The sequence below is a fragment of the Mycena indigotica genome (genome assembly GCF_014461135.1).
Source record: "Mycena indigotica strain 171206Taipei chromosome Unknown Mind.scaff0012, whole genome shotgun sequence".
Lineage (NCBI taxonomy): Eukaryota > Fungi > Basidiomycota > Agaricomycetes > Agaricales > Mycenaceae > Mycena > Mycena indigotica.
This window is the reverse complement of record NW_023503011.1, coordinates 197,062-223,595: the sequence shown is the minus strand read 5'-3', so window position 1 is coordinate 223,595 and position 26,534 is coordinate 197,062. Positions and strand designations below refer to the sequence as shown.

At 50.2% G+C, this 26,534-nt stretch overlaps 12 protein-coding genes across 12 annotated transcripts; 9 read left to right on the top strand and 3 right to left on the bottom strand.

Annotated features, from left to right (window-relative positions):
• Nucleotides 1-299: 299 nt before the first annotated feature.
• Nucleotides 300-2,899, top strand: MIND_01213100 (Glutamate decarboxylase; the record flags this gene model as incomplete). Its single annotated transcript, XM_037368637.1, has 13 exons — nt 300-318; nt 366-588; nt 634-758; nt 809-1,007; nt 1,057-1,159; nt 1,204-1,245; nt 1,295-1,319; nt 1,371-1,601; nt 1,647-1,680; nt 1,725-1,761; nt 1,808-2,156; nt 2,215-2,691; nt 2,754-2,899. The coding sequence occupies 13 exons, from the start codon at nt 300-302 to the stop codon at nt 2,897-2,899; spliced, it is 2,010 nt and encodes a 669-aa protein (XP_037214605.1).
• A 595-nt stretch (nt 2,900-3,494) lies between these two features.
• MIND_01213000 (Glycoside hydrolase family 16 protein) lies at nt 3,495-4,418 on the top strand (the record flags this gene model as incomplete). The annotated part of the gene is made up of 2 exons (XM_037368636.1): nt 3,495-3,848; nt 3,906-4,418. 2 exons carry the CDS (start codon nt 3,495-3,497, stop codon nt 4,416-4,418), a joined length of 867 nt encoding a protein of 288 aa, XP_037214604.1.
• Nucleotides 4,419-4,495: 77 nt separating this feature from the next.
• Nucleotides 4,496-6,504, bottom strand: MIND_01212900 (Fungal peroxidase; the record flags this gene model as incomplete). The annotated part of the gene is made up of 12 exons (XM_037368635.1): nt 4,496-4,650; nt 4,695-4,732; nt 4,784-4,815; nt 4,876-4,910; nt 4,961-5,127; nt 5,173-5,297; nt 5,351-5,613; nt 5,669-5,683; nt 5,731-6,179; nt 6,225-6,315; nt 6,365-6,370; nt 6,420-6,504. 12 exons carry the CDS (start codon nt 6,502-6,504, stop codon nt 4,496-4,498), a joined length of 1,461 nt encoding a protein of 486 aa, XP_037214603.1.
• A 1,559-nt stretch (nt 6,505-8,063) lies between these two features.
• MIND_01212800 (uncharacterized protein) lies at nt 8,064-9,302 on the top strand (the record flags this gene model as incomplete). Its single annotated transcript, XM_037368634.1, has 7 exons — nt 8,064-8,170; nt 8,226-8,349; nt 8,397-8,426; nt 8,477-8,539; nt 8,586-8,636; nt 8,687-9,011; nt 9,061-9,302. The coding sequence occupies 7 exons, from the start codon at nt 8,064-8,066 to the stop codon at nt 9,300-9,302; spliced, it is 942 nt and encodes a 313-aa protein (XP_037214602.1).
• A 443-nt stretch (nt 9,303-9,745) lies between these two features.
• MIND_01212700 (uncharacterized protein) lies at nt 9,746-10,996 on the top strand (the record flags this gene model as incomplete). Its single annotated transcript, XM_037368633.1, has 4 exons — nt 9,746-9,829; nt 9,880-9,936; nt 9,990-10,158; nt 10,206-10,996. 4 exons carry the CDS (start codon nt 9,746-9,748, stop codon nt 10,994-10,996), a joined length of 1,101 nt encoding a protein of 366 aa, XP_037214601.1.
• A 34-nt stretch (nt 10,997-11,030) lies between these two features.
• Nucleotides 11,031-12,027, bottom strand: MIND_01212600 (uncharacterized protein; the record flags this gene model as incomplete). The annotated part of the gene is made up of 3 exons (XM_037368632.1): nt 11,031-11,443; nt 11,491-11,738; nt 11,789-12,027. 3 exons carry the CDS (start codon nt 12,025-12,027, stop codon nt 11,031-11,033), a joined length of 900 nt encoding a protein of 299 aa, XP_037214600.1.
• Nucleotides 12,028-12,104: 77 nt separating this feature from the next.
• On the top strand, nt 12,105-13,008 carry MIND_01212500 (uncharacterized protein; the record flags this gene model as incomplete). Its single annotated transcript, XM_037368631.1, has 2 exons — nt 12,105-12,385; nt 12,435-13,008. 2 exons carry the CDS (start codon nt 12,105-12,107, stop codon nt 13,006-13,008), a joined length of 855 nt encoding a protein of 284 aa, XP_037214599.1.
• A 1,383-nt stretch (nt 13,009-14,391) lies between these two features.
• Nucleotides 14,392-16,355, top strand: MIND_01212400 (Peroxidase 2; the record flags this gene model as incomplete). Its single annotated transcript, XM_037368630.1, has 10 exons — nt 14,392-14,485; nt 14,536-14,541; nt 14,595-14,685; nt 14,733-15,196; nt 15,247-15,533; nt 15,588-15,885; nt 15,940-15,974; nt 16,032-16,063; nt 16,114-16,151; nt 16,201-16,355. The coding sequence occupies 10 exons, from the start codon at nt 14,392-14,394 to the stop codon at nt 16,353-16,355; spliced, it is 1,500 nt and encodes a 499-aa protein (XP_037214598.1).
• A 1,118-nt stretch (nt 16,356-17,473) lies between these two features.
• Nucleotides 17,474-19,241, top strand: MIND_01212300 (uncharacterized protein; the record flags this gene model as incomplete). The annotated part of the gene is made up of 8 exons (XM_037368629.1): nt 17,474-17,554; nt 17,624-17,644; nt 17,697-18,069; nt 18,115-18,183; nt 18,234-18,318; nt 18,377-18,481; nt 18,537-19,014; nt 19,050-19,241. The coding sequence occupies 8 exons, from the start codon at nt 17,474-17,476 to the stop codon at nt 19,239-19,241; spliced, it is 1,404 nt and encodes a 467-aa protein (XP_037214597.1).
• A 233-nt stretch (nt 19,242-19,474) lies between these two features.
• Nucleotides 19,475-22,768, top strand: MIND_01212200 (Protein HIR; the record flags this gene model as incomplete). The annotated part of the gene is made up of 10 exons (XM_037368628.1): nt 19,475-19,797; nt 19,855-19,940; nt 19,989-20,081; nt 20,128-20,320; nt 20,364-20,505; nt 20,553-20,731; nt 20,783-21,796; nt 21,847-22,515; nt 22,568-22,647; nt 22,695-22,768. The coding sequence occupies 10 exons, from the start codon at nt 19,475-19,477 to the stop codon at nt 22,766-22,768; spliced, it is 2,853 nt and encodes a 950-aa protein (XP_037214596.1).
• Nucleotides 22,769-22,834: 66 nt separating this feature from the next.
• On the bottom strand, nt 22,835-24,133 carry MIND_01212100 (Sphingolipid delta(4)-desaturase; the record flags this gene model as incomplete). The annotated part of the gene is made up of 4 exons (XM_037368627.1): nt 22,835-23,354; nt 23,403-23,794; nt 23,846-24,054; nt 24,103-24,133. The coding sequence occupies 4 exons, from the start codon at nt 24,131-24,133 to the stop codon at nt 22,835-22,837; spliced, it is 1,152 nt and encodes a 383-aa protein (XP_037214595.1).
• Nucleotides 24,134-25,550: 1,417 nt separating this feature from the next.
• On the top strand, nt 25,551-26,082 carry MIND_01212000 (40S ribosomal protein S26; the record flags this gene model as incomplete). The annotated part of the gene is made up of 4 exons (XM_037368626.1): nt 25,551-25,553; nt 25,606-25,783; nt 25,834-25,899; nt 25,949-26,082. 4 exons carry the CDS (start codon nt 25,551-25,553, stop codon nt 26,080-26,082), a joined length of 381 nt encoding a protein of 126 aa, XP_037214594.1.
• Between the last annotated feature and the right edge of the window lie 452 nt (nt 26,083-26,534).

The window sequence follows — 26,534 nt, the reverse complement described above, 5'->3', positions numbered from 1 at the left end:
TCCCCTCTGACTCCATGTGTAGCTGCTCCTCCCCACTCAAGTGCCACTATACGAACGCTGATGGATCTCCATTCCCCACATTTCTTCCCAAGTATTCCTCCCGTGCCACACGTTTTCACTGCGTGGTTAACTTTCACCAAGCCACGATCACCGTATCAGGCCTCAGAACATCGATAGTGGACCGTTTTTACATGGATCAACCTATGACAGCATAGGTCTGGACTTATTTATACCCCAGCGCGGGCGTATACTTTTTTATCCCCACTCAACCTCACCTCACCTCGCAACCTCACACTACTATGTCTCTTTCACGCCACAGTTAGTCGTTCTCTTGGGATCAACATCATTTACACCCGCTCTTTTAGTCAACGCTGACGACGTCATTCAACGGGCCAAGGAGCATCCGCGCTTCAAGCACACTGGCCAGGAGGGTCGACAAACTCTGCATCAGTCGTGGTCCCGCGACGAGGATGCTGCCAGAGCGCCCAAATACACAATTCCCGAAGTCGGCATTCCCTCCAAAGCAGCATACCAACTCTTGCATGATCAAACTGCGCTGGATGGAAACCCATTGCTCAACCTAGCATCGTGTGTCGCCTTTAATCACTCTGTTTTTTCTTTATTTATCGGTAGATTCGTCCACACATGGATGCCTGAAGAAGCTAACCAACTTATAATGGAAAATCTCAACAAAAATCAGGTCGATCTGGACGAATACCCAGCCGCAACAATAATCCACAACCGCTGCATCTCGATGTGTGCGTTTCTCCATTCTTGAATGCCCATAGACCACGATAACACATCACAGTGGCCGACTTGTGGAGAGCGCCTAAGGACCTAAAAGCCATCGGAACTTCCACTGCTGGCTCGTCTGAGGCCATCATGCTCGGTGGTTTGGCCATGAAGAAACGCTGGCAGGAGGCGCGCAAGGCAGCGGGCAAGGATCATTATCACCCCAACATCGTCTTTGGCTCCAACTGTCAGTGTGCTCTGGAGAAATTCGCCAGGTCTCAAATTTCCATCGCAGTGTTGAGTCGTAACTAATTCGATTGCTAGGTATTGGGATGTTGAGGCTCGTCTTGTTCCCGTCAACAAGTCAACTAACTACGTCATGAACCCGCACGATGCTTTGCAGTTCATTGACGAAAATACCATTGGAGTGAGTATGTAGGTGTTATCATGGATATGACTGAACCAGTGCAGGTTATGGTCATCATGGGCTCAACCTATACTGGTCATTTCGAAGTACGTCCACCCAATCCATACCTGCGTTTGGGTACCAAGTCAACTCCAGAATGTACAACTCATGTCTGACCTCCGTACATCTCCTTATCCTTGGCCAAGCGACAATTTCTCATTCAATTGACTAGTTGATGAACTGCAAAAAAACACTGGTCTCGATGTCCCCATCCACGTCGACGCGGCGTCGGGTGGTTTCATTGCCCCCTTCGCGTACCCCGACCTCAAATGGGCATTCGATGTTCCCCGTGTCGTGTCTATCAACACTTCTGGCCATAAGTTTGGGCTGGTTTACGCTGGTCTGGGCTGGGTTTTGTGGCGCGACGAATCCTATTTGCACAAGGATCTTATTTTCGAGCTTCGTTAGTTTTTCTTTTCCGTAGAAGCAGACAGCTGAATGTCTCTAGACTATCTCGGAAGCGTCGAATACTCGTTTACCCTGTACGCCAACTCTTCTCATTAGATATGTTTCTAATTGACTGTAGCAACTTTTCAAAACCAGCAGCTCCCATCATTGCTCAGGCAAGTCAAGATCGTTCTACTGCTAACCTCCTTCATGTGGCTCCAGATGTACAACTTTTTAAACCTTGGTTTCGACGGATATCGCCGTATCGCCATCAAGGACCTCCGAAACGCTAGAATGCTTGCACGTGCCCTTGACGCCACGTATTTCACAGTACTCAGCAACGTACACAAACCAGTAAAGGACCTCGCTGGACTCGACGATACGGACGACCCGAATCTCTACGAGAAGGGCCTTCCTGTTGTGTCGTTTCGACTCTCAGACAAATTTGCGGCAGAGTACCCCCATGTTCAACAAGCGTGGGTTCAGTCGATGCTGCGCACCAAGGGCTGGATTGTGCCCAACTACAATGCCCCGGAAGGCGAGGCAGAAACCCAAATTCTGCGTGTTGTTGGTGAGCTCATCGTGCTGAAAACTGTAGACAGTGTTGTACTGATACCGCTGCTTCCAAGTCCGCGAAACTCTCAGTGAGGACCTCATCGAGCGACTGATCGTTGATATTCTCGAGATCACCGAAGGCCTCATGGGTACGTCTGCTCGTCCTCGCTCTCTCCATGTAGCAAGGCATGCAAGCGAGAAGCTTGTAGCTGGTCTACGGCCATCGAATGCATTTATGCCCGTTCCCTCTCACGGAGCTTTTTCTCGTGACTCAGCGCCGTCATTCATTTCCATTCCACTATTACCTTCCTCATCGCGTCTTCGAGTGCCGTCAATTGCCCCCTCCTTGTCGATTGGTGGCACCCCATTGTCCCCCGTAGCTACGCGTGGTGTTGCTGCTCTTGGGACTCACAGGCACCAAGACGGCGGTGGGACAGTTGCGGCACTTGCAAAGCTTGCTCACATTCTTCTCCTACCATTCACCTCCATTTTTTACCTCTTCATCATGCTTTTGTCTTTGTTCTCCTTCAACTCCAAACGCTCCACCTCCCGTAACCCACTCCCCTCGCTTTTTCCGCTGATTGACCATGAGACTGACACCCGACTTTTGCAGATGTTAATGCTGCCCACATGCTGCCCAAGGCGATCGCGGTTTCCAGCCAACCGGACAAAGAACACGGACGACCTGATGTGAAGAATTTCGGTGCAGGGGACAAGGAGGCCTCCCAGGGCCAGTCAGGTTTTGCGCGTCAGTGCTGATCACAAGTGGATGATGGATGGAAGGAATGGATTTCCGCGTAATATTAGCTGGGACAATCTGTGAACGAGTAGTTGCATGTATACTAGCAGACTGGGGAAGTAGCACTTATCAACGGCAGGACCGGATCAATTAGGATGCCATCATGATCAATTGCTGATTCAGACTGTCGACCTCTCTTGCTTGCTCTTGTTAGTCTTAGACTACTGAGTGTCGTCGAGGCGGACCAAATATCCGAATCCAAGAATGTCCATATTGACCAGCTTCGTGATACTCGGTCTTGCTCGGTGTTGCGAACACAGCGGCATTCGTTCATTGAACCTGGGCTAAAAATTCATCATGCTGTTGGCCGAGTTTTCTCCTCAGCAAACCGTCAAGGAAAGATGAGATTGTCCGGCTCTCTCTTTGTCGTCCGGCTCTAGAAGCTTGGCAAGTCTCCCCGCCGTCGCAGCCACCCGCCCAGGTTGGAAACAGATTCCTTCCTCGGGTTTTCTTGGCTACAGTTTTTTTCGTCTTCAACAGCGAGCGCGGCTGCTATAGGTTCTGCTGGACCAGTATAAAAGGAACCGTCTGGAAGTTCTCAGCAAGAACTCAGATATGTTCTCCTCCTCCATCCTCACTGTCTGCCTTTTGCTCTGCAACACCGTTGTTCAAGCGAGCATTCCCTCGCTATCTGGATATCACGTCGTGTGGTCCGATGATTTCAACGGCGCTCAAGGGACCGGTGTAGACACCTCCAAATGGAATCAAATCGCTAAACATCCCACCGCGAATGGCGAGCAGGAGACCTATACTTCTGGCACAGGCAACGTCCATCTTTCTGGCGACGGCCAGCTGTATATCATTCCCACCAAAGACTCGAGTGGAAATTGGCTTTCTGGGCGTATCGAGAGCAACGCTGCCTTTACAGCTCCAACGGGTGGCGCGATGGTCATTCAGGCGGAACTTTGGGTGAGCTCGTCACGTCTTCCTCCGCCTTGCGATCTAAACGTCTTTATTCGTGTGTAGGTTCCTGACTTTGCTGGAAACCCCGCCACTCGTGCTGGGCTTTGGCCCGCGTTCTGGACGTTGGGAAATCGTCTTCGCAGCAGCGGTTGTGCTTGGCCCAAATGCGGTGAATGGGACATCTTCGAGGTCACTCCCTGGCTTGAAAACCATAACGTTGCGTCGTTGCATTACCAATTGAACGATGGCACAAAGGTCACACTCAATGACGCGAATCATCATGCTGCCTACTCGGGTGGGCAGTATCATACCTGGGCCGTGAAGGTCGATCTACGCAATAGTGATTGGACACAGCAAACGTTGAGCTTCTGGCTTGATGGGACGCAATACTACAGTGTTAGTGGGTCGCAAATCGGGGACCAAGGACTTTGGTCGACGCTTGCATGGTGGGATTACTACGTCATCTTCAACGTCGCTGTTGGAGGCGGCTACCCTGGCAACCCTGGCTCACAGACCGTTGCGGGTTACGACTCTTCCATGAGAGTCAGATATGTCGCCGTCTATCAAACTAACTGAATATTTTGTGATGGGATCAATAATTAACCATTTTGACAAGCTTTATTGTGGATCATGTAAGAAATTCTCATCTCTGATCATGCCGAGAATGTTGTTGCGAGGGCAGAAAGCGACGGAGAAAAGAAATATTCCCCACCGCGAGACACAATGAAGTCCGTCATGATGGTGAACCTGCGACTGGGAAGGGTAGGGTCCAGTCCATTCACAACTCGCGGAGCACCCCGGTTAGCACCTAAGTCCATCAGCAAGCTTGAACCAACGCACGAGAGTACAGACCGATGATGGGGTCGAAACCTGTATCAGTTTTGGAGAAGCTATTTCGTAGTTGAGCTACAAGAAACTGTTCTGGCGTCAATAATGCTTACTTGACATTATTCGCCCATGTTTGTTGGAGAAACTAAAAAAAAGTGATGTCAATGGGTGCATACATGACTTCGGGGGACACTTGTCCTCGAACCTGGAAACCAGCAGCAATACTCGATTGATAGCAAACTGGAAAAGAGATAGGGGAACGTTGCTGTGTCAAGTGTTGAATTACGTACCGAATGCAAGTCCACGCTCAGTTTTAGTGGTGTTAGATCTGATTTCGTCCTCTGACTGTTCAGGGCCGTACGGAATACCTCCGCGAACGATATGGTGCTTGGGCTTTTCAGGTAATCCAAGGTCGGCTCTAGGCCGTGTCTTCCTGATGTGGGCTGAGAAAGGTGTACTTCAACGGGGTTAGTTAGGTTCAAGGCTTGGCCATCGAACATACTGCGACTGATCGGTAGGGTCGGACTGGTTTTGTCCTGGTGCTGCATATGTAAAATCATTGTTTCGCGACGTGTCATTGCCGAGGACTGGGTCGTCGACTAACGGGGACAGGAACGTAGGAGCGCCCTAATTTCAATTGATTTCAACGGCCAACTTAAATATGGAGTTCGAAAACTCACGCTTTTCCATCGTCCAACCATGCGCGCCCCAAGCAGATCAGAGCCCTGCTGTGTCGTCAGAGCAGGAGCACGTATCGGATTGTCGGCCAAAAATTTATTGAATTCGGGAACGAGTTGCTCAAGTTGGCGGAAGACGAGGAAGGAGCCGTCTTGTGCCCAAGGAGGCCGTGAACTATCTTCCACAAGAATTTCACCAGGCGAAACCACAGCTTGACCAGGAGACGGGTCTCGAAAGCCTTGAACGGCAGGGTTTGAGATGCCATCTAAAGTTACTTAGAGGTGAATCGTGTGTGTAAATACTGCAGACCCTATACACACCTAAGAAACCGAAATCTAAGGGCAAGTTAATAACCATTCAGTCAAAGTTGTTCAGGACGTACGCTCATGACCTTCTTCGGGGGGTGGTCGAGCCGCCCCTTGTAATGAGTAAATTTCCGTGATTGACTGGCCGAGACCCGACTTGAGGTCTATGAGCGTGTTGTTGATGTTGTCGATGGTGTCACTGGCGAGTAGGATAACACCGTGAATCTTGTTACCTGTGAACGGGGGGATCCAATTGACGGTGCCTGGATCCCCCAGTCCACTAGCCCCAACGAATTGACCATTAGCGAACGGCGCGTCACCCAGATTGTCTGTGATATTAAGAGCATCGAATCCGTTTTGAGAGAATGCAATGTTCAAAGCGGTAGTGGGTGAGGTTCCTCCGGGGAGCAGCGGCGGTATGGGCGTGACGAGTGGTAGGATATGTGCTTTGAGATTCGACTTGAACGCTAACGCGTCGACGATGCCGAAAAAGAAAAACAACTCCTTCTTCTTTTTCATTCCAATCCTGTGACAGTCAGTCGAGGGCAAACAGGCGAAAAGCACAACAAACAAGATGTCTCCTTGAATGTTGGTTAGGTTGAGCCCCACCGCATTTGCAGCTGATTCAGCTTCACTAATGGAGGGGAGGCTTGGCTGAGCAGCTACAGAGAAAACTGATTAAAGAATTATTGCGACTATTAGAACCCGCACGAGGATCTAGCGGTATAAGGTCAGTACTCGAAGACGATGGTTGAGATCATCATACTGATGAGAAGTTTTGAGTTGCCCCCCTTTGCGAGAGCAAGCGTGAAGGGCAACAATATAATCGAAGAGAGGAGGGTCAACTTCATTTTGTGTTGTTGTAGAGGCCGATACCGCTGCTCTTATAGCTTTGGTTAACGGGACCAAGAATAACGACTTGGTCCTGGCTTTCCGCGTTCCAGTTGTTGGTGTAACTCCCGCGCTTCAATATCCGTATCCCAAAATGGTCGCTGACTCAAAAAACCACGGATGGAATGACAAAATGGCCGGAAAAATTATATGGTTGTGATTGGCCTTCGTAAGAGAGCGGCAAGGGCAGGGCAGGCGATCCTGATTCTTTTTCGGTACCCTCTGTAAGCTGCTTCGGCGACGAGCTGACTTGAACTGCGTTCAAAGATGCCTGAGACGATATTTTTTACTGCCAAAGGACTTACTCATACTAAATTTTGGCACTGGGGCTTCAACAAACCGCGAGTTTTGAACAATAAAGATTGCAGGTGTTGAACATCTCCATCTCCCGCTGCTGAGTTTCGCGACTTGACAGCGGCCTGTCTTTGTGGTTCGAATCTTCGGTGAATCATTTCCGTCACCGCGATATATGTTCTGGTTTGGAATTGCTTGAATTCATAGTGGTTGTTAGATCAACCGTTATTGCCACGGGTGTGTCGCACTGGATGTCAATGCGTATATGACGGACGGCATCGTGAAGGCCCTTGTTTATTGACCAGAGATGGGCAGAGCACGGAGTGCCCGCTCTAATGGACACTCATCGTCGTGTGTGCAAGAACAGTTTGATTTCCTGATGCCATCAATTATCTGAATCATCTGCAAGGTACCGCGACTCGGAAGTGAGTTGAGTGGTTCAATCCTGTTCCTCATTAATCCCAGCCTTCGAACACTGATTGCTTCTCCATAAGCCTACTTCCAACCTTGTCCATGTCCACCCGCTACAACAGCTTCTCAGCATAAGCCAACTAACTCAACTGCCAGTGGACGGTTTTAAAAGGCTGCCATCTGCGCGACGTGGCGCATAGATACTAATGAACGCATTATCGACCCACCCCAAGAATGTCCACTCCGCATCTTACTGGGTCGTGAATTTATGCTTTACCTTGCCCCGCAAGGCGGAAGGTGGAAGCGGGGTGGGCTCAAGATAGACGGCTCAGACGCTGTTTCTATCACACTTGTCATACTAGCGCCAACCTGGTGCCGGTTTCCTATGATTGAAAACTGTATGTTGCCCTTAAATCTGAGCGTTGGCACCGGAACTCGCAAATGCCATACTTCAAGACAAACCAACGATGTTCAGTGTCGCCGGCTATCGTCATCGACCGAATGTGGACGACCGAGACCCGGAGCTTATTTGCAGAAATAATGAACTCTGCTCTTCCATACCCCTCAAGTCCGACCCTGGATGTACCAAAATGAGAATTCCCAGTACAAAGTCAGGTACGCGACCCTACGCCGGGTGGCCTATTTCCTGTCCCGACGTCCTCCCGTGCTCCAAACCCACCGGTGAAAGAGGGCTTTGGCAAGGTTCACTTGCTTCATCGATTGTGGGCAAGTATAAAAATGAAGAGGTGGAAACGAACAGGTCAACTCACAACTTACAACCTCTAAACCTCGTTCAAGACTGTCCTCAACAACCATGTCGAACTCTGATGGATCACGACTGTCGACTACCCACACGTCTACCGCACCTCTGAGGGGGAATAACTCGACACGACCACGTTACAGTACCTTGGCGCGTTATCGGTATGTTTTTTTGGCTAATTATAGCTTCCGTGAGAAGACTAACCCAGGACAACAGTGAATACCTACGCGAACCTTTTGCAGAATTTCTCGGTGTCGCGGTTTTAGTGCTCTTCGGTGCAGGCGTTAATTGTCAAGTGCTCTTATCCTCCTCGACCGGCGTTTCGTCGTCTCCTAAGGGTGTAAGTGTCCTTTTATGGATCATGATCATTACTAATATATTTGAAAGGACTACCTTGCTGTGAGCTTTGGTTGGGCTGTGAGTCAATGTGTAAGTCCAAGAATATCAGACTGATTTCAGCACATCAGGTCGGGCTTTCACTTGGTGTGTGGGTCTCGAGTGGCATCTCGCCGGCTCACATCAATCCTGCTGTAAGTTCTTTTTCTACTCTCTTACTGACGCTGATATGCAATGTAGGTGACTCTGGCAATGGCGACCTGGCGTAAATTTCCGTGGAAGAAAGTGCCCGTAAGTGACGTAGTCCAGACCTATCTGCTTGCTGATGGTTCAATCCTTAGGTCTTCATCTTTGCCCAAGTTTTTGGCGGATTTATCGGTGCTGCGCTCGTATACGCCAACTACTTCCATGCGATCGATGTCTTCGAAGGAGCGCCTGGCGTTCGGAGCATGAAAACTGCTGGCGTGTTTGGGGCTTATGCAATCGACTATCTTACGAATGTCTCTGCGTTCTTCTCTGAAGTGCTGGGGACCGCAATCTTGCTGCTCGTCATCGTTGCAACCACGGACTCTGGAAAGAGGAATGCGGCCCCGGCACCAGGATACTTCCCTATTGTCATTTTTCTGGTTATTCTTGGTATCTCTAGCTCACTGGGAATGCAAACTGGTGCGTCCATTATTTGTGGCCCTTGAACATCCACAAACATTATGGTTAGGTTTTGCACTCAACCCCGCTCGCGACTTTGGGCCGCGGTTGCTCTCTTCTGCGGTGGGCTACCCGGGCGCTGTCTGGAGTTTCCGACACCAGTACTGGCTCTGGACCGGTGTCATTGCACCAGTGATTGGCGCTCAACTAGCGGTTGGGCTCTATGATATGTTTGTGTATACGGGGGAAGACAGCTTGGTTGCTGGATGGTGGGGAGTTCCTGGAAAGCAAGTTGACGAGGAGGTCGTTTGATTCGAAATTCCTTGGGATATGAGACTATAATTAACTTGACGACTTGAACTTGGCAATATTTCAGTTGACAGGCCAACGACCTGAATCTTGCATACTTATATCCGCTGCATCCGTTGAGCTACGTGGACCTTTCTTCGGGGTTCCAATCTCCGGTTCGCACTTGCCGACAAAAGTCCCAATCACGCTAATTGAGTCGGGTAGGAACCAAGAAACACGTGATCGCGAAATTTCCTTTTGAAGCTTGTCATCAGCCTTTCACCCCGACTCTGGTTCACCAGATTCGTGCGGAGATTCCAGAGCGGACCAAATCTTGATATTTCAGAAGAGCCGACGACATTCGGATTCCAGAGGCAGATACCGACTCGCCATGTTGTCAAGTATATGAAGACCCCCTGCTATGTGACGGTAGCGATGTTGCTCTTCTCTTTTCTTCTTTGAGCAACATGGCCGGTCCAACCCTTCCTACTTCTTCTTCTTCGAGCGGGGTGGAATTTGTTTATGGCGTTTCTGTGGGCGATGGTGTTTCTGTGCGTCCTTTATATTTGTGTCGTCTGCACAAATGCTCATTTTGTCCCAGGCTATTACTGCTAGTGGATTTATATCCGTCTTTGCTATTTTATGCCTAGTACTTATGGTGAGTCGCATGTTAGCAAGTTGAACCCTACTCATTGGACCACTCCACACCAGTTTGTCACGACCCATCGCAGCCTCAAGTTTTCACGGACAGGAACCCACCTCCTCTTATATTTTGGCTGCCTGTTACTCTCAGATGCGCTCAGAGCTACTGGCGCGATCATGAACCTCCGTTGGATCACACTTGGGGGCGTGAGCAATGATACTTTCTGCACAGTCCAGGGTGCGTCCACCATTTCATGTCACCTCCTTACTAATAGGACAACGTAGGCGCTATAACGCAGGCAGGGAACGTCAGCGGCGCAATTTGGTCTTTCACGATCGCGTCGCACGTGTTCAACCTTCTGTTCCTACGATTCGAGTCGACAAGGTTGATGTCGTTTGCACTGGTCGGCTTTGGATGGTGCTTCACTGCTGTTGTAGTTCTCCTTGGGCCAGCGACGATAGAGACGAAAGAGAGAGGACCCTACTTCGCAACCTCGGGAGAGTGGTGTTGGATAACGCAAAACTATCGCCTGGAACAATTGCTGTTGCAGCATCTCTTCGAGGGCCTTTCCGTTCTCCTCAGTCTAATTTTTTACGCTCTCACTCTCATACGTGTCCGCGGCAACCTTATCAAGGTCAACAATCGGTGGACGCTCCGTTTCTTGTCCAAAGAAGACTCATGGAAACTTGACTTGAACCGCGACTACACTGACATCACCTCCATTGGACTAGTCAAGCACATGATCTGGTACCCTGTCGCCTACGCGATCCTCATCCTTCCCAGTGCGATTACTCGGATAAGCGCATTCAGCGGAACGCGCCCACCATTTGGGGTGACCGTCTTTGTGGAATTTGTGTTTGATTTGTCCGGACTTGTGGATGTTGTCCTATTCGTCACTCTCAACCAGATCTTTCCCGACGCAGGCTCCCAGCCAGCTTTTAATGCACGCAGAAAAACGATCGATCCCGGTGTGATGGAGAATGGTGTCTCTCCATTCACGCTCGACAAACCAGTCGACCCTGACTCAAGGAGCATTAGGACGATAAACTCTGTTACCCCATTGAATGTATCATGACCTTACTACTTGTTACACTTGGTTATCGTTTGTACTATCCTCTCACACGCACCACCTTCCGTTTTCCTTTCTGCATACCGCCAGCGCTGCCTTGTTGTTGACCTGGTAAACCTGGTTGGGCCCCAGACGCCGCTTCCTGGGCTTGCGCTGCCATGCCTGCCTTGACTGCATCGACAAGGATGCCACTGACCAGCGCAGGAGAATACACCGAGACTCGAGAAGAAAGCGGCGGGTGTGGTTCTGGTGGACTCGGCAAAGCGGATGTCCGAGGCTTGTTCTGCTTAGGTGTTGGTACCGGCTTCGTTGTCTTCCCTTTACCGGGTTTTGGAGCAGGTTGAGTTGACTCTGAGACGGGATTGCTTGTGGTGAAGATATATGGTGGGGCGGGTTTTAATTGTGGTTTCTCCAACTGTATCCGCTCTGAGATCATTTGGAGGAGGAGTTTTTCTACCGCTATTTCAGTTCATCGTCCATCAGGGAACAGGAAACGCAACTAGTCTTCAACATGGGGTTGACTAGCCTCCCGTCTTTCTTCCATTGAACCCTCACCCGCCCAGGATTCTCCCAATCACGCGGATGAGATTTCCCCACCTCGTGTAAAACAGGCAATCCGAGACTGGTCGCAGCGTCGGCAATGTCTTTACTCAACGGCCACCAGATCGCATTAGGCCGAGGCACCCGACGAAGACCAGTTCCATATGCGCGTTTGGCGTCCAGGTAAATAGGGTAAATACACGTCCAGCTAATCAGCCCGCTTTTCAGTTCCAAGATACTCAGGAAATCGACACAAACTTCTTATACGGCGTGATGTCCGTGACCGTGTTTCGCGGATTCACACCAGAAGGAGGGCGAAAATTTGGCTGAGCGTGTGGGGAGGCTGGCCCTGGGCGAGCGTAGTCGTCGTCGTCGTCTGATATGTGCAGTTCCTGTAACAATGGCCCCGATGAGCCGGTGTTTGGCAGAGGTCTCGAAGGGAGAGGAAGATCGGTGTCGTCGTCAAACTCTTCTACGACTGCTGCACGGCGAGACATTGCTTTCTTTGGAATTTGCGGTTAACGGTGTGGTGTCGGTGTCACAAACGTCACACTCATTCCGACCTCTCACGCTCATGGCGCTGCCCTGGGGCGCGCAAGCCGCCCACCACAAGGCTTCAATTACCGAGGGTCTGCGGATCGTTCGGAAAATTGTGTCTCAGGATGCAACAAAGGCAGCACTCACGACCAAAGACATTTTTAAACTGGCAACAAAAGAGAAGCCGTCAGAGGAGTTCGTACTGTCTGTTGGCTCGGGGAAGAATGCACCTTGGCTAGCAGGCAATCTTCCGCGCCCACCTGGGCGTAGTCTTCCTCCAGGTCCACCGCGTCCTCAGCATCCCATTCGGTCACTATCGTAATGTTTTTCAATGTTCTTCACATCTCTTCAGTTAATGCTCGCCTAGTTTTCTCAAACACCACATATTACCCATAATCCAGTCCGACAAAGCTATCCGCCACGTACGCGAAACTCGTGGCTCGTACCTCACGCAAGGCCGAACCACGAGTGCACTTACTGAGAAGAAATCCCAGTCGGCGGCTGAGCGCAAATTGATCTGGCTCTGGCGCGCTTCTCGACCACCGAAAGTCGTCTACCCGCGTCGTGAGCGTTCGGCTTACGTGTACGACTACTCGCACATGAAACCCGCGAAGCAAAGAGCGCATAGAGGGTATCACGCGTTTATTGCGAAACGGAATGCTCTTCGGGAACGGACAGCAGCGAGAGAAAAGGCAGAGAAATGGGAGAAAGAGGCACCGATGAGGGCCGAGATGAAAAAAGAGTCGCGGGCGAGACATCTGGCGGAAGTCGCGGCAGGAAAGGTAAAGAGGGCTGAAAGGAAAAGGAGGTGGGAAGCGCAGAATCCGGTGTTGGCCCAGGCGGTGGCTCGGAAGACCATGCTAGAAGAGAGGGCAAAAGCCAAAGGCAGGTCAACCCCGGAGAAAAACGCCAAGCCGTTACGAATAAAGCAAACTGTCTAATCATACAATGAGTTAGTAGCTCCCCCGGCCTTTCAACACACGCAAATCCGTCGATGCCAGCATGGGCAACCCTGAGTCGAGGAAGTACTTGTTGGTGTCGTACAGAGAACTTCGAGACAACCTCGCCGTCGTTCATTGTGTGGAGCCTCTGTGACATAGACAGAGATCCACGACTATGTGGCATTGCTGTAATTCGCAAATCGTACCGCCGACGAAATCTAGCTGACCAGAGTTCTCAAAAGTGCACTGTGATCAGCGGCGAACTTATTCCTTGTCCTGAGAACCAAAAAGATGGGCCAACAGCAGTTCACACAAATATCAAGTCATAATTCATAGTTGAGCTCCATTTGTCGGGGAAAATGGCCTCTTCCGCTGTTTCTGCATAAACACAACGGCTTGTTTACTTTTGTTTGCAACCGTTTTTACATAATCAATTTGTTGTTGCGCTCTTCGTTCATCTCCTTGTCCTTGTTGACCGTGACTTCGGGGTTGGTCCCCGATGTGCTAATGACGATAATCTGCAATCGCTCATCGCCTCCTTACCAACGCATCGGAAGCGCAGCAAATAGCAAGTAGCTCATTCGGGCAACTTGGTGAATTTCCATGCGGAATTCACGGTGTCGACGTCCTCCAACAAACCGTCAGTAACACGCTTATTCCGATCTACCCGCTGAGCCGCCGAGCGACTCGATTACAAGCCACTCGTCAACGAAAACTCAATTCACAACAAGCGGTTGCCATACTTTTTACCTCCACGTCTATTCAGTCATGACCTTGCAGACCCACCTCGCTCTATCTAGTGACCCGATGTCCGGAATCAGCTCCTTGATTGACTTGAACTTCTTGAAGGAATAGAGCCCTATGTATTGCCCCCTCCCAGTTATCTGTTTCGACCCGACAATGATTCCTGCCCTGTCGCTGCGCAGTTTCTCTCAGTCCGAGCTGGGTCGCCGTCTTTCTTTTATTCTCGGCAGCCTGCCAACCGACCAGCTTACACAGAGCTTCGCTTTTGGTCATCTCACTCTCTTTTAGGAAATATCTCCGGTCTCCGTCATCCTCATTATCCTGGCGGACTTGTCAGAACGCATAGAACCGCGCTTACGATTATCCCCCAGTCAGGAACTTGGATGAGTCGTTCAATTGGCTGGGGGTACGTTATGTACGTTGCGGCGGCTTTGGTTACACCGTTTTTTCCCGCCCTTCAATGAGATTTGGCAGTTTGTTTGGTCTCAAACGGATGATGCATATGGTTGCTTGTGGGAGCGCTACAGCTTCGCAAGCAGAACAAAATAATGAATATCTTCGCGGGCCCAGAAGACATATAAGAAGCGTCAAGAGCTAAGCAGTCTGGCATCCCCACTTTCCCTTCGCTTCCTCTTAGACATGAAGTTCTCTCTCCTTTCTCCCCTAATCTGTGTGGCTGTCGTGTCTGCGGCGACCACCTCTCTTCACCGTAGAAAATCATCCATACTAATCGGTATAGTCCCTTGAACCAGTGTCATTCCTGTGCTGACCAACATTACACAGACCCTGGTACCAACTAATAATATGTCTACGTGATTAAAGTTTGACCTCATTTCTTCTAGACGCACAGCCCAGTCTTCCCACCGTCAAGCAAGCCAAAGTGGCTGCCAGCGCAGTAGGGCTCAATCTGACTAATATCCAAGGCGACATCTTGTCCGTCACTTCAAGTTCTCGCGACGGAACCTAACCTGAGCCTCTAGGATCGGAATGAAAAAGAAGAAGGAGCTATTCTTTTTCTTTGGAATTGCCGACGCGACGGCGTTCAAATCGAACCTTAAGACCCACATTCTTCCCCTCGTTACAAATACGCCTGAATTGCTCTCCGTGTCCACCCAGCCAGTCACTGCACTCAACATCGCATTTTCGAAGAAGGGTCTGGACGCGTTGGGTGTCACAGATGGTTTGGGTGACACACCCTTCGCAAACGGGCAATTGGCTAGTGCTAGTGCTCTGGGTGACCCTGGAACCACGAATTGGGTACCTCAATTTACGAGTACTGGTATCCACGGCGTCATTCTGCTCGCGAGTGACACCCTCGACAACATCAATGACTCGCTCACGACCCTGAAATCGAACCTTGGCTCGTCCATTACCGAGATCTATTCGTTGCAAGGTGCGGCTAGGCCAGGTGCGGAGGAGGGTCATGAACATTTCGGTTATCTCGGTGAATATTATTCCTAAGACACGCCCAATGGCTGATATATCGCAATCTAGATGGCATCTCGAATCCTGCTGTTCAAGGTTTCCAATCGCCGCTTCCCGGTCAAGCTGTTGTTCAGCCTGGGGAGATTCTGGTTGGCGAGGCCGGTGATCCATCCCTGAAATCTCGTCCTTCGTGGGCACAGGATGGCTCCTTCCTCGTGTTCCGTCAACTCAAACAGCTCGTCCCTGAATTCAACAAGTACTTGCTTGATAACAGTATCCAAGCTCCTAGCTTGCAATTGACGGTCCAACAAGGTGCCGACTTATTGGGTGCGCGAATGGTTGGACGCTGGAAGAGCGTGAGTATTGCTGTTGTCTTGCCCCACAAAAAGAACTCATAAGCTACTCATCAGGGTGCCCCCACATATCTCGCTCCATTGGCGGATGATCCGCAGCTCGGCTCAGACCCTTCGCGGAATAATGATTTCACCTTTGCACCGACTGGACAGAATACTTCCAGCCTTACAGATCAGACTCTCTGTCCCTTCAGCTCGCACATTAGGAAGACCAGGCCGAGAGCCGATCTTGGTTTGCCTGAAAATAAGAGCAACACCCACCATGTCGTCCGAGGAGGCATTCCTTATGGGCCCGAACAATCCGACGACGAAATTTCCTCTGAAACCACTCAAACCGAACGTGGACTTGCTTTTGGTGCGTCTTTTTCCTCCTTAACATCCCTTAAAAATGTTCTCATGTCTTTGGTAGTCTGTTATCAGTCCAGTATCGCGGCCGGCTTCCAGGTTTGATGACCTTTGCAAATAAATCAATGGTCAAGCTAACGTTTGGATCTCCTACAGTTCCTCCAGAGAACCTGGGCAAATAATCCCAAGTAAGCCGGAAGTCTGCGCCTTCCCTGCATCCCACTAACCACCGACATAGCTTCGTCCATGGAAGCACCGGATTCGACCCCATCATTGGTTTGTCTATCATACAGCGTCTCTTGCCTCTCGTTAATCGTAAGCGTAGGTGCTTCCGCGGGTGCCTCTCGCGCAGTCAATGGACTGGACCCCACGTCTTCGGCCAGCAGTCTGACCATGACGACGGACTTCGTTGTGTCTCGCGGTGGCGAGTACTTCTTCTCTCCTTCGATTTCTGCGCTCGCTACAGTATTATCAACGTAATGGGATTTGGGGCTTTTATATAATACTTAGACGGACAGCGTATCTTTCTTCAAGGTTATAAATGTGCTCATTGAGTATAGTCATTTTGTTGGGGAATAAAATTTCACGTGACATCGGTATGTTCAAACCAAAAAAAAATTCCATGTTTATTTAACTTGAGAGATAATGGATAACTACACACACGAGCACAACTGGTCGTCCAGTTTCTCAGCCAAAGAAGCACCTAATATTTCATGCCACATTAGTCACACCTCTGAGAGAGTCGAACGAAGGACTTGCTTGAAAGCAGACATTTGATCGTTGAATCCAACGGTGCGGAGGTCAGATATCCCAGGGTCACGAATGGGTCCGACTTGGGCGCCAGTACAGTCGATGTTGCTATTGAATGTGAGTGTTAACTGCCTTCAGCGTTGTCGATAATGTAGCATACGCAAAGATGAAACAATCTTGGCCAGAATCAGGCCCGAAGGACGAAACCTTATCATTGAAGCTAGAAGGGACCCCAACGCACTGGCCGCTTGCCCCATGGCTATGGTTACATGCGCCAGAGAAGTTGGTGTCAACGCAAAAGAACCTGAAGTCGTCATGTTACAAGTGTTGCGACAAGTTATCTGCACTCACACATTCCCTTGCACTGCGGCGGTCGGCAACGTGGCCGCGTACACAATTGGGAAGAGAGAGCCTAGGATGACGAAGAACTTCATAGTGCTAGTGGAGCTTGAATTACTGGCGAAGGTTCAAGTTGGTATAACGAGTCTTCATTGACGGTTTTTATAGGTGTCGCTCAGTCAATAATTATTTTGGAGACTCAGGAACGGAAGCTCAAATAAGAACTGTATTTTCTGGAGTTGGATTCGTAAGCTTATTGCAACCAAGAACTGTCGCGGGGCTGATCGGCCTCGGCAAAGTGCGGCGGTTGGAAGCAACATGCTTGTGCTCCCAGGGAAAGTAAACGTGAGCCCGAGGAACGCCATGATGTTTGCCACGGCGTGAGTCGGGCAAATACTAGGAGAGCTGGTCTTTTCTGATTCAGACTCCAGAGCGGGTGGACGTTGCTCCAGGAAAGGCTCCCTTTCTGTGGTCACGGTCACGATAGCATGTGATCTTCATGCTTCTGAATGTCGACTACATTTCAGAATCGCAGAGCCAACTTCAAGGCGCCTTCTATCGAAGATACTCAGAACTACCGGCGTCAGAAAGTAAGTGGATCTTGCTCAAAACCATGTCTCTTTCAGCTCAAAAGCGCTCACAAAAGCTATTCGCATTAGGCTCTCGACGAGCAAAAACGCGTATGTTGGCATTGAATCGAACCTCTTTCATATTCCTCAAGCATGCGCATAGCGGCGGGCAAAACGCGTTGACTCCACGCGCCAACTGGATGTCTTTGCTGATCTTTCACTGGGACAATCCGACGATGAAGAACAAGAAGATGTAGCTATCGTTAGGACTGGCATCGCTTCATATGCGTCGTTACTGCCACCCACGACTTTGGAATCACAGCCGCCACAATCTCAGCCCCCACTCCAGGCGAACGACGGGTCCAAAAAGAAAAAGAAAAAATGGAGACCCAAGGCGAAACGGGAGACCGTGGCTACAACGAGCAAGTGGGCCGATCAGTGCATGTATGCTGAATTGCTGGAGATGAGCGAGGAAGACTCGTGGAATGAGGCAGAAGATGGACTGCCAGACGACTTGGACACTGGCTGGGTCGCGGGTGTGTATGCTGACCTTGGAGATCTCAATGACCGAATCCTTTTAGTTGCCCCGATTCCAGTTGGAAAACGATGTCTTGTTGTCACCGATCAATCGTTGGGAGTTCCCGGTGTTGGTCGGTGCACCACTCTCTCTATTCTGCCTGCAGTCTCACGAATGCGATAGTACCCAATACGTGTTTACGAAGCAGAAAACTCGGGAAACTCCTTCTACCACGATTCCCGTCTATCCTTCCGCCCCTTACAGTACTGTAACTTTTTTTTTCCGCCCTCTTCGTTGCCGATCCTCAGCTGATTCTGCTTGTAAAGTGACTGCATTCTGGACGTAAACTGGCGCGAAAATGGAGTTCTCCATATCCTCGACGTACATAGATGGAAAGGACAGGACATTGGCGATTGTGAGACACCTTTCCGGTTCGTTCTATCAGCGCTCCCCGACAGTGCTCATTTAAAAATCCTTAAATCGTAGATTCTGGTGGCGAGATACACGTATAGCGGAGTTGCCTTTGTCTCCGCCCCCTTCATCCAGCCCCAAATCTGCTCTGTCGAGCTCGGAAAACCCCACAAGCGCGCAACTTCAATACCGTTTTCCTTACCCAACACGTTTCCTGCCAATTCCCTACCACCCCGAAACAACCCTGCGGTCTCTTGCAGAGGTGATCATTCCCTTGGCAAGATCATCGAGAACCCTTGAAGTTCAAATTCCCAGAACAGAGCCGCAAGACATCAGTGATATGGCTGTAGACCAATCCGAGCTTGTCAATATCTCCACAGATGTTTTATCTGATGGGCTGCTATTATACGTTTCTGAAGCAAGCTATGAACCCGGAACAAGCCCGCTGAGCAGTTGGATACCACTTGTGGATTACAACGCTGGTGACAACCTGACGGCCTCAGCATCAACAAGTGAGGGTCCGTTGGATATTTTCTTGAGGCGAGTCTTAAGAGTTGGTGCATCTTTGGTAAGCTAATCCTGTAGTAGGTTGGTGCAAAGAAGGATGTCTCGCAGCTCCCACGGTGCGAGTGGGATGGATATCGAATAAGAGGATTCCGGACTGGCGCTGAGCTTGCGAGTGAACCAATCACAATTACTCTTTCTAAAAGCGAATTCCTGGAATTTACATCACTCAGTAACCGTAGAACCCCCTGTAAAAATGCTGGTTCCAATATGTGAAACTTGCGCGAAAAGAAAAGCAGTTTTGGCAGGAGTCGGGGTCCAAAGTACAACTCGATGAGATGTCATTGTTAAGCTTAGACCAGCTGGAACGGGAACACCTAGCGCCATAGACCTATGGGATAGCAGAGTTGCCATAGCCGATCCAGGTAATTATGACTGTGAACATGGAATTGAGACCTTTCCAGCATATGAACATTCCGTTCAAGTGCACGTGATTCGTCGCGTCTTCAATGCGGTTCACCAAGCCTGCTTGGGTTGCGCACCGCGACACAGCTGCAAAGAGCGACTCTTTAAAACGACTATCCATATTCTCCGTGCATGTCCACCCCGACGGCTCTCGAATCGCCACTGGCGGCCTCGACGCTAAAATACGAATATGGAGCACCAAACCGATCCTCAATACTGCTGCCGAATTATCCAATAAACCACCTAAGGCATTGTCCACATTGACAATGCATACCGGTCCTGTCCTGACCGTACGCTGGGCACACTCAGGGAGGTGGCTTGCCAGCGGTAGTGACGACGAGATTGTCATGATTTGGGATTTTGACCCGTGAGTACCGTGAGTAGGAGCCTCTCGCGGTAATTCAACTTATTTGGCACACACAAGGTCTGCGAAGGGAAAGGTGTGGGGCTCGGATGAAGTCAACGTGGAGGGTTGGAAGCCACTCAAACGGTTACCAGGACACGAGAGCGGTTCGTTCTTCTTGGTCACCTCTTGCGTTCCTGAAGCAACTCTTTTAGACGTAACAGACGTTGCGTGGTCTCCTGGAGATCACTACTTGGCCTCTGTTGGGCTCGATTCCAAAGTTATAATCTGGGACGGCTACACACACGGTATCGAATAGTCTTCTTGACATTTTTTTGTCTCAAGCATGGACAGAACGCATCCGCAAGTTAGATCAGCACCAGGGCTTCGTGAAAGGTGTTTGTTGGGACCCTGCAGGCGAATATCTTGCCACGCAATCTGACGACAGGTCAGTCAAAATTTGGCGGACATCAGACTGGTCAATCGAAGCGGAAGTGACCAAACCCTTTGAGGACTCTCCTGGAAGCACATTTTTCAGAAGGCTCAGGTAAGCAAACTCATTCCTATAGAATGGACATTCATCTCTATAGTTGGTCTCCTGATGGTGCTCACATTACTGCATCCAATGCCACCAACAACAAAGGTTTCGTGTTCATCGCGTCTGTGATTACACGCACTTCTTGGGCGTCGGACATCTCTCTTGTTGGCCACGAAAATACCGTCGAAGTTGCGGTATGCAGAGCTTGACTTGCTGTACCGCTTTGACTCATTGCATCCAGTCGTATAACCCACACATGTTCTTGCGAAATCCGCAGGCACCAGTGCAAACATCGAATATATGCTCCGTTGTTGCTCTCGGTGCTGACGATTGCTCCGTTTCAGTTTGGCAAACGAAATCGGCCCGACCATTAATCGTTGCGAAAGAAGTGTTTGAACGTCAGATCTTGGACTTGAGCTGGTGAGTGGTATTATCCGTCTGGTTATTTTTGGTGGCTCAAGCCATAGCTAGGTCCTGGGATGGACTCACTCTTTATGCCGTCTCTTCAGACGGAACATTAGCTGCTTTCAACTTCGATCCAGATGAGTTGGAGGGCATCTGCCCGCGCTCTCTCCAAACCGAGTACCTCAAGAAGTTTGGGAACCATCTCCCAAATATTCCATCCCATTATTCTCATACCGCCCAAACTGCTCGGTTAACGCCACCCCCATCTCCCAAATCACAGCCCCACCCTCTACCGATCCAAAATGGGTTTGGCAGCGCAACAGACGGCGGAGAACGCGTGAATGTTCTTGTGGCCAAACGGGGAGGCAAAAAGCGTGTTGGTTTGACAACCATACCTATCACCAAACCAGTTGCCCCGCAAATTCCATTGTCACAGCCAGCACCGCCACTCTCTCAATCGCTATCATCAATATCTCACTCGAATGGATATGCGGGGCCTTCTCTTTCTGGTGTATCTATTTCCAAACGGGCGCAACAAGTGCAACAGCAACAGCAAGACAGAGCGCCAAGTGTGTTCGATATTGATGCGGATACCTGGGCTTCGTCGGATGTACGCATAGACTCCCTAGAAGAGGGCGGAAGGAAACGGAGAGCCACGAATACCATTGAAAACGACGAATCCAAGCGCCCACGAACTCTAGGTGGAGACCGGAAGCGAGTTGTGGTCCAAGCGAAAGAGCTCTCGATAGGCGTCGGACCAAGTATGGCACAAACAGCCGGCTCATCTCTCAGCTTGCCGATACCTACTCCCATGACGAAAATCTCGACCACAGTTGAGGGAAGTGACGAATTATTTGAGGTTATCAATCCAGAATCTGAAGAAGGTGAACCGTTCTCATTAGAGTCTTTCACCGAATTGAAAGCCATAGACGCTCCCGAGGTTTCCTTGATGAGCGGCAAGCACACACAATGGTTGGACTATTTGCCATCGCCGGCCCTCGCAGTCTGCGCAGCATCACGATTTTGTGCGGTTGCGTTGATTGATGGTCAAGTCCTCGTCTACACGCTAAATGGTCGAAGGTACGGTTCTCGCTCGCATTTGGCGCATGAAATGCAGACTCGGATTGCAGGTTGATGCCCAGCATGGACCTTGGGTCCCCTTGCTCTTTTATTGATGGCCGCGGCAGTATATTGATGATCATAACATCCAATGGCCAGCTCTACTCATGGTTAGTGTTCTCCGCCCTTTCTGTCTCAGCTGGAGATAACCTTGGAATAGGGATGTCAAAAAACAATCGGCGCTCTTCCCTCCCCGTCTCCGTTTCTTCGATTCTCACTTCTCCAAATTACACCATTACCTCTGCAAAAGTTCAGCCAACTGGAGCTTCTATCCTCACCTGCTCCAGTGGCGTGATATATTCATACGATCTTTCTCTCTGTGCATTCGTCAAACTCACTGAGCGATGGTGGTCCGAGGGCTCAGATGTCTGGCAGGCTCGCAAGCGCTCCTTGACGAATCCGACGGCGAATCGTGGCGTGCTTAGCGTCGCCGAAGGAACCATAGCCGGAATGGCTGATGACGAGGATATAGAAGAGACGGCAGAGAAGATACGACCAAAGTATTGGACTGAAGCAATGACATTAGCGCATCTCGAGACCAGAATGCATTCTGCCCGGTTGTTGGACAGTGGAGCGGAGTTCAAGCAGGCGTTATCGCTCTATACAAGAAAACTGGCAGATGAGGGCTATAAGAGCAAGGCAGAGGAACTAATCCGCGAATTGTTGGGCCCCATTTATGCGTTTGTGATTCCATTTTCCCGGGGAACATCAGTACTGACTTGGTTTGCATAGTCGTGGAGATACATCATGGTCTTCTACTGTTGCAGGCTTGTCAAAACGGGAACTCTTGAAGGATGTGCTATCGACTTTCGGTGCGTTGTTTGGATCTGGCAATAAACTGAATTTTGACCCTCTCCAGTACGAAGCAAGACTCTGACGCAACTAGCTGTACACTGGCAGGACGTCCTCAGACGTGCCAATAACGAGGAATAGACGGGGTTTTATTTTCTGTTGTTTTGCCGCACTTTTACTTTTTAGTCTATGTACTTGTAATGGCATCTAATCGGATTTGTCCGTGTCAGAATCCCCCTCTTGCTTATTCGCTGCTGCTACTTTGGAAAGGCGTTTTGCTCGCGCAAAAATGCCGACCTCTTTGTCGCGAATGAAGTTGACGATAACCATGGGCCAGGATGGGTGTGATGGAAGGGTGTCGTAAACTTCAGGCACCATTGCGCGCAAAGTCGGCAGACGAGTCCATGGGATTGAGGGAAAGTCGTGATGTTCGTTGTGATATCCGACGTTATAGGCAAGGACGTTGAGCGGCCCGTAATAGCTGAAAGTCTCTTGCTCCAGACCGTCCCAAAGGTAATGCTCGGCAATGAAGTGGCCAGCACAGGGGTGTAAACTCCCAGCAAAGAAGCTGCTCATCACGAGGTATACGAGAGGGCGCCAACCGAATGTGCTGACCAATAGGTAGTTGAAAACAAGTTGGATGATGAAGTTGAGCAAATGCCAACGACCCAGCCGTTGTGAACGGACGAACCCAGGCCGGAGGGCGTAAAAGAGGATCTGGAAGGTCCTAGAACACGTCAAGTCGGTGAACACAGCGTTGGAAACAACGACTCACGCGAAGAAGACTTTCCCGAGTACATTGTTGAGCAACAGAAGTTCCAGGTTGGTAGGCAGGTCTGTGTCAATTGTGTCTTGACCCATGAATTTGTGGTGTTCGATGTGGTAGCCCTTGAACATGACAGAGTATGGAATGCCGATGGGGAGGTTGGCGAAGATCGCGAGCAATTTGTTGGGAACGATGCCCTTGAAGGCGAGGTTGTGGGTGATCTCATGAATTGCCAAGAAAAGGTTGTGGTTGGCGGTCCCACCAATAGCGTAGGCACAAAGTAGGAATATCGGGGAGGTCGGGTGGGTAAAGCGAAGTGCAATTGCGAGATAGACCTGGAGCGAAACAACGCCAAAGACGATATACTTGGTGAGCGGTTCGTGGCCCATGAGCTTCGTGACCTTCGCAAAAAGAATTGAGAGGAACGGCGTGGAAAGTAAATGGAGACATACCTCTGGATGGGACTTGAGAATTTCCATACGACGTGAGCGATGGGGTTCTTCTGTCATCAACCAAAGAAAGTCGGACGGATTCTGCGGAGGGCCGCCATAAGACACGCCGTCGTCTTGTTGGGTTGGGCTGTGGACTGTTGTCCTACGTGGTGAACGAGGAGACCGTTTTCCTTCACTCAAAGACTCTGCTCCGCCAAACAAACTGAAGTCTAGCCATAAAATTAGCCCGAGGATATTCAGTACTGTGGAATACTCGCCCACAGGCGAGGAGCTTGATGTTGTGGACATTTGGGGAGGGGGGAGAATGGACAGATGGAGGAATTGCTCATTGTAAACTGCGGCAGTGCAATTTGATAGCCGTTGAGCCAGTTATTGCTATTACAGAAAAATACAGCAAACGAGTAAACTAATCGCTACATCGGTGACAACTAAAAGAGGGCGTAAAGTACAGTGTCTCGTGAGAAAAGTCTAATTATCAAAAGTCACCAAAGCTGAAAGCGGGCGTTGGCTCTGGAGAGTTGGATACGAATGTGAGCACAGGTTTGTCAGCGGCGGCAGCTGCATTGTTGCCACTGGAGGGTGTGGGTGTGGGTGAAGAGGGCTCCGTGAGTTGGATGATAGTGCGGGAGCTGGATGATTGGGATGGAATAGATCCATTGCTGACGGTAGAAACACTGGCGCCAGCCTGGATAAGGCTCGAGAGAATGGAGGAAGCCTCCTGTGGGGAAACGATGGTGGTTTGGGCAGAAGGCAAGACCGTGGTTTGGGTAGAAGGCAAGACCGTAACTGTTACGGTCTTGGTCTTTTCAGCGACACCAGTACCATCGTCAGAGTCACCAGCCTCGCACGAGTCCCCGTCGTCCTCTCCGCTCGATTCAGAGTCATCGGGATCGTCAGAGTCGCAAGAGTCCTCGTCAGAGTTGTCGTTGTCATCATCATCTCCCTGAGAGGAATCCGTATTAGCCAGCGCGATCTCATTGGAGGCGCCAGTGGTCTTGATCGCAGACAACGCATTGCGTTCAGACGTGCATGTAACATTCTGGGGAACTTGAGCTTCCAATATGATGATGGTTGATTACTCACGACACCAACGACCGTTAGAGAAGGGACAGCAAAACACGCCAATGAGTCGGCGCAAATTGTCAATTCCCACTTGGAATCAACACATTTGGCGAGATTATTGTTGACGCATGCATTTTGGCCAGCTGATTGAATGCATTAGTTTGAAGAAAGAATGAAGGTTGAGGACTGACTGGTGCAGGCGTCTGACGCAGTGAGGTTCTTGAACTGGGCATTGAGATTCTGTGCCTCGCGTCCGTTCTTGAGGAGGGAGGCGGTGTCGAGCTTGTCAGCACGGGGAACGGGGACCGCAAGGGTAAGAGTTGAGAGGAGAGCGAGCGTAGAGAGTGTAAGAGTGAACATCGTAGGCCTCAAGTGGAAAGATCGTCAAGGACTTTAAGTATGGCGTGAAGGAGCTCCGGGCTCAGAGGGTTTGGGTCGTGTCGTGAGGGAGAGGTGATGAAGTCAAGCCCATGCTGCCGCCTTTTATGGGCGGCCACGATGAGTGGAGGACAAAGAGAACAAAGACGGACTTTGTTCCATTGTGTCCAGATTTAGCAGCTTATTGACTTACGTACGCATCACGAGACGCCATCAATCTGAAGCGTCACGTCTGGTCAGTCACACTCTACCTCTTCAAGACACCATGGTGCGTCGCTCGTATTCGTATTGCTCGTCGTACTCACTCATCTGTACTGCAGACCAAAAAAAGAAGAAATGGCGGACGCAACAAGAAGGGCCGTGGCCACGTCGTATTCCTGCGATGCACCAACTGCTCGCGGTGTGTCCCCAAGGACAAGGCTGTAAAACGCTTCACCGTTCGCAACATGATCGAAAGTGCTGCTGTCAGAGATATCAGCGAGGCCAGCGTATACCAAGGTGGGTGATGACTTTTTCTACCCATTTCTCCTTATCTCATTTGACCAAAGAATACGCGATCCCCAAGCTGTACAACAAAATTGTCTACTGTGTTGGGTGTGCTATCCATTTGCACGGTGCGCTATTATCTTGTCTGTCCTTTGACCCAACTAACCAACTTGCTAGTCGTACGTGTCCGTTCCCGGGAAGGTCGTCGCAACCGTGCACCACCCCCGCGTGTCCGATGGAAGGACGGAAAGAAAGTGAACCCAGCGGTGGCTGCAGCGGCAGAGGCCAAGGAGGCTGGCAAGGCTGCCTAGTCGAATGTAGTATTCCTCCCTTGCATCCAACATATAACAAAAAATTATATGCTTCATTCCTTTTCGTCTCTTTCCACCACCGGAATCAAGCAAAACAAATCCATTCTCGTACTACAGGTTTGTGGCTCACACTACTATCTAGAAATCCATCATCGACATGCAAGATGCCTAGCGAATGCTAGCGAAGGCGGAGCCCGTATCACTCTCCGACAGCGTATAAGGAAGCCCCACCTCTGCGCAGGTTGGCCGATGAGGTGGGGGGCAAACGGTCGTTGGACATAAGAAAAAAGTTGACGTGACCAAGGCTATATATATGTGGTGATGGCGGATCACGGGCCGTCCTTCGCTTGCTCCCAACCGACACTACCCTGAGGCATGCCCCAAGCTTCTGTGCTATCTACGCACTATGCTACCGCCATAAGTTTGGCCATCTGTCCAAGTGCTAGGCATGA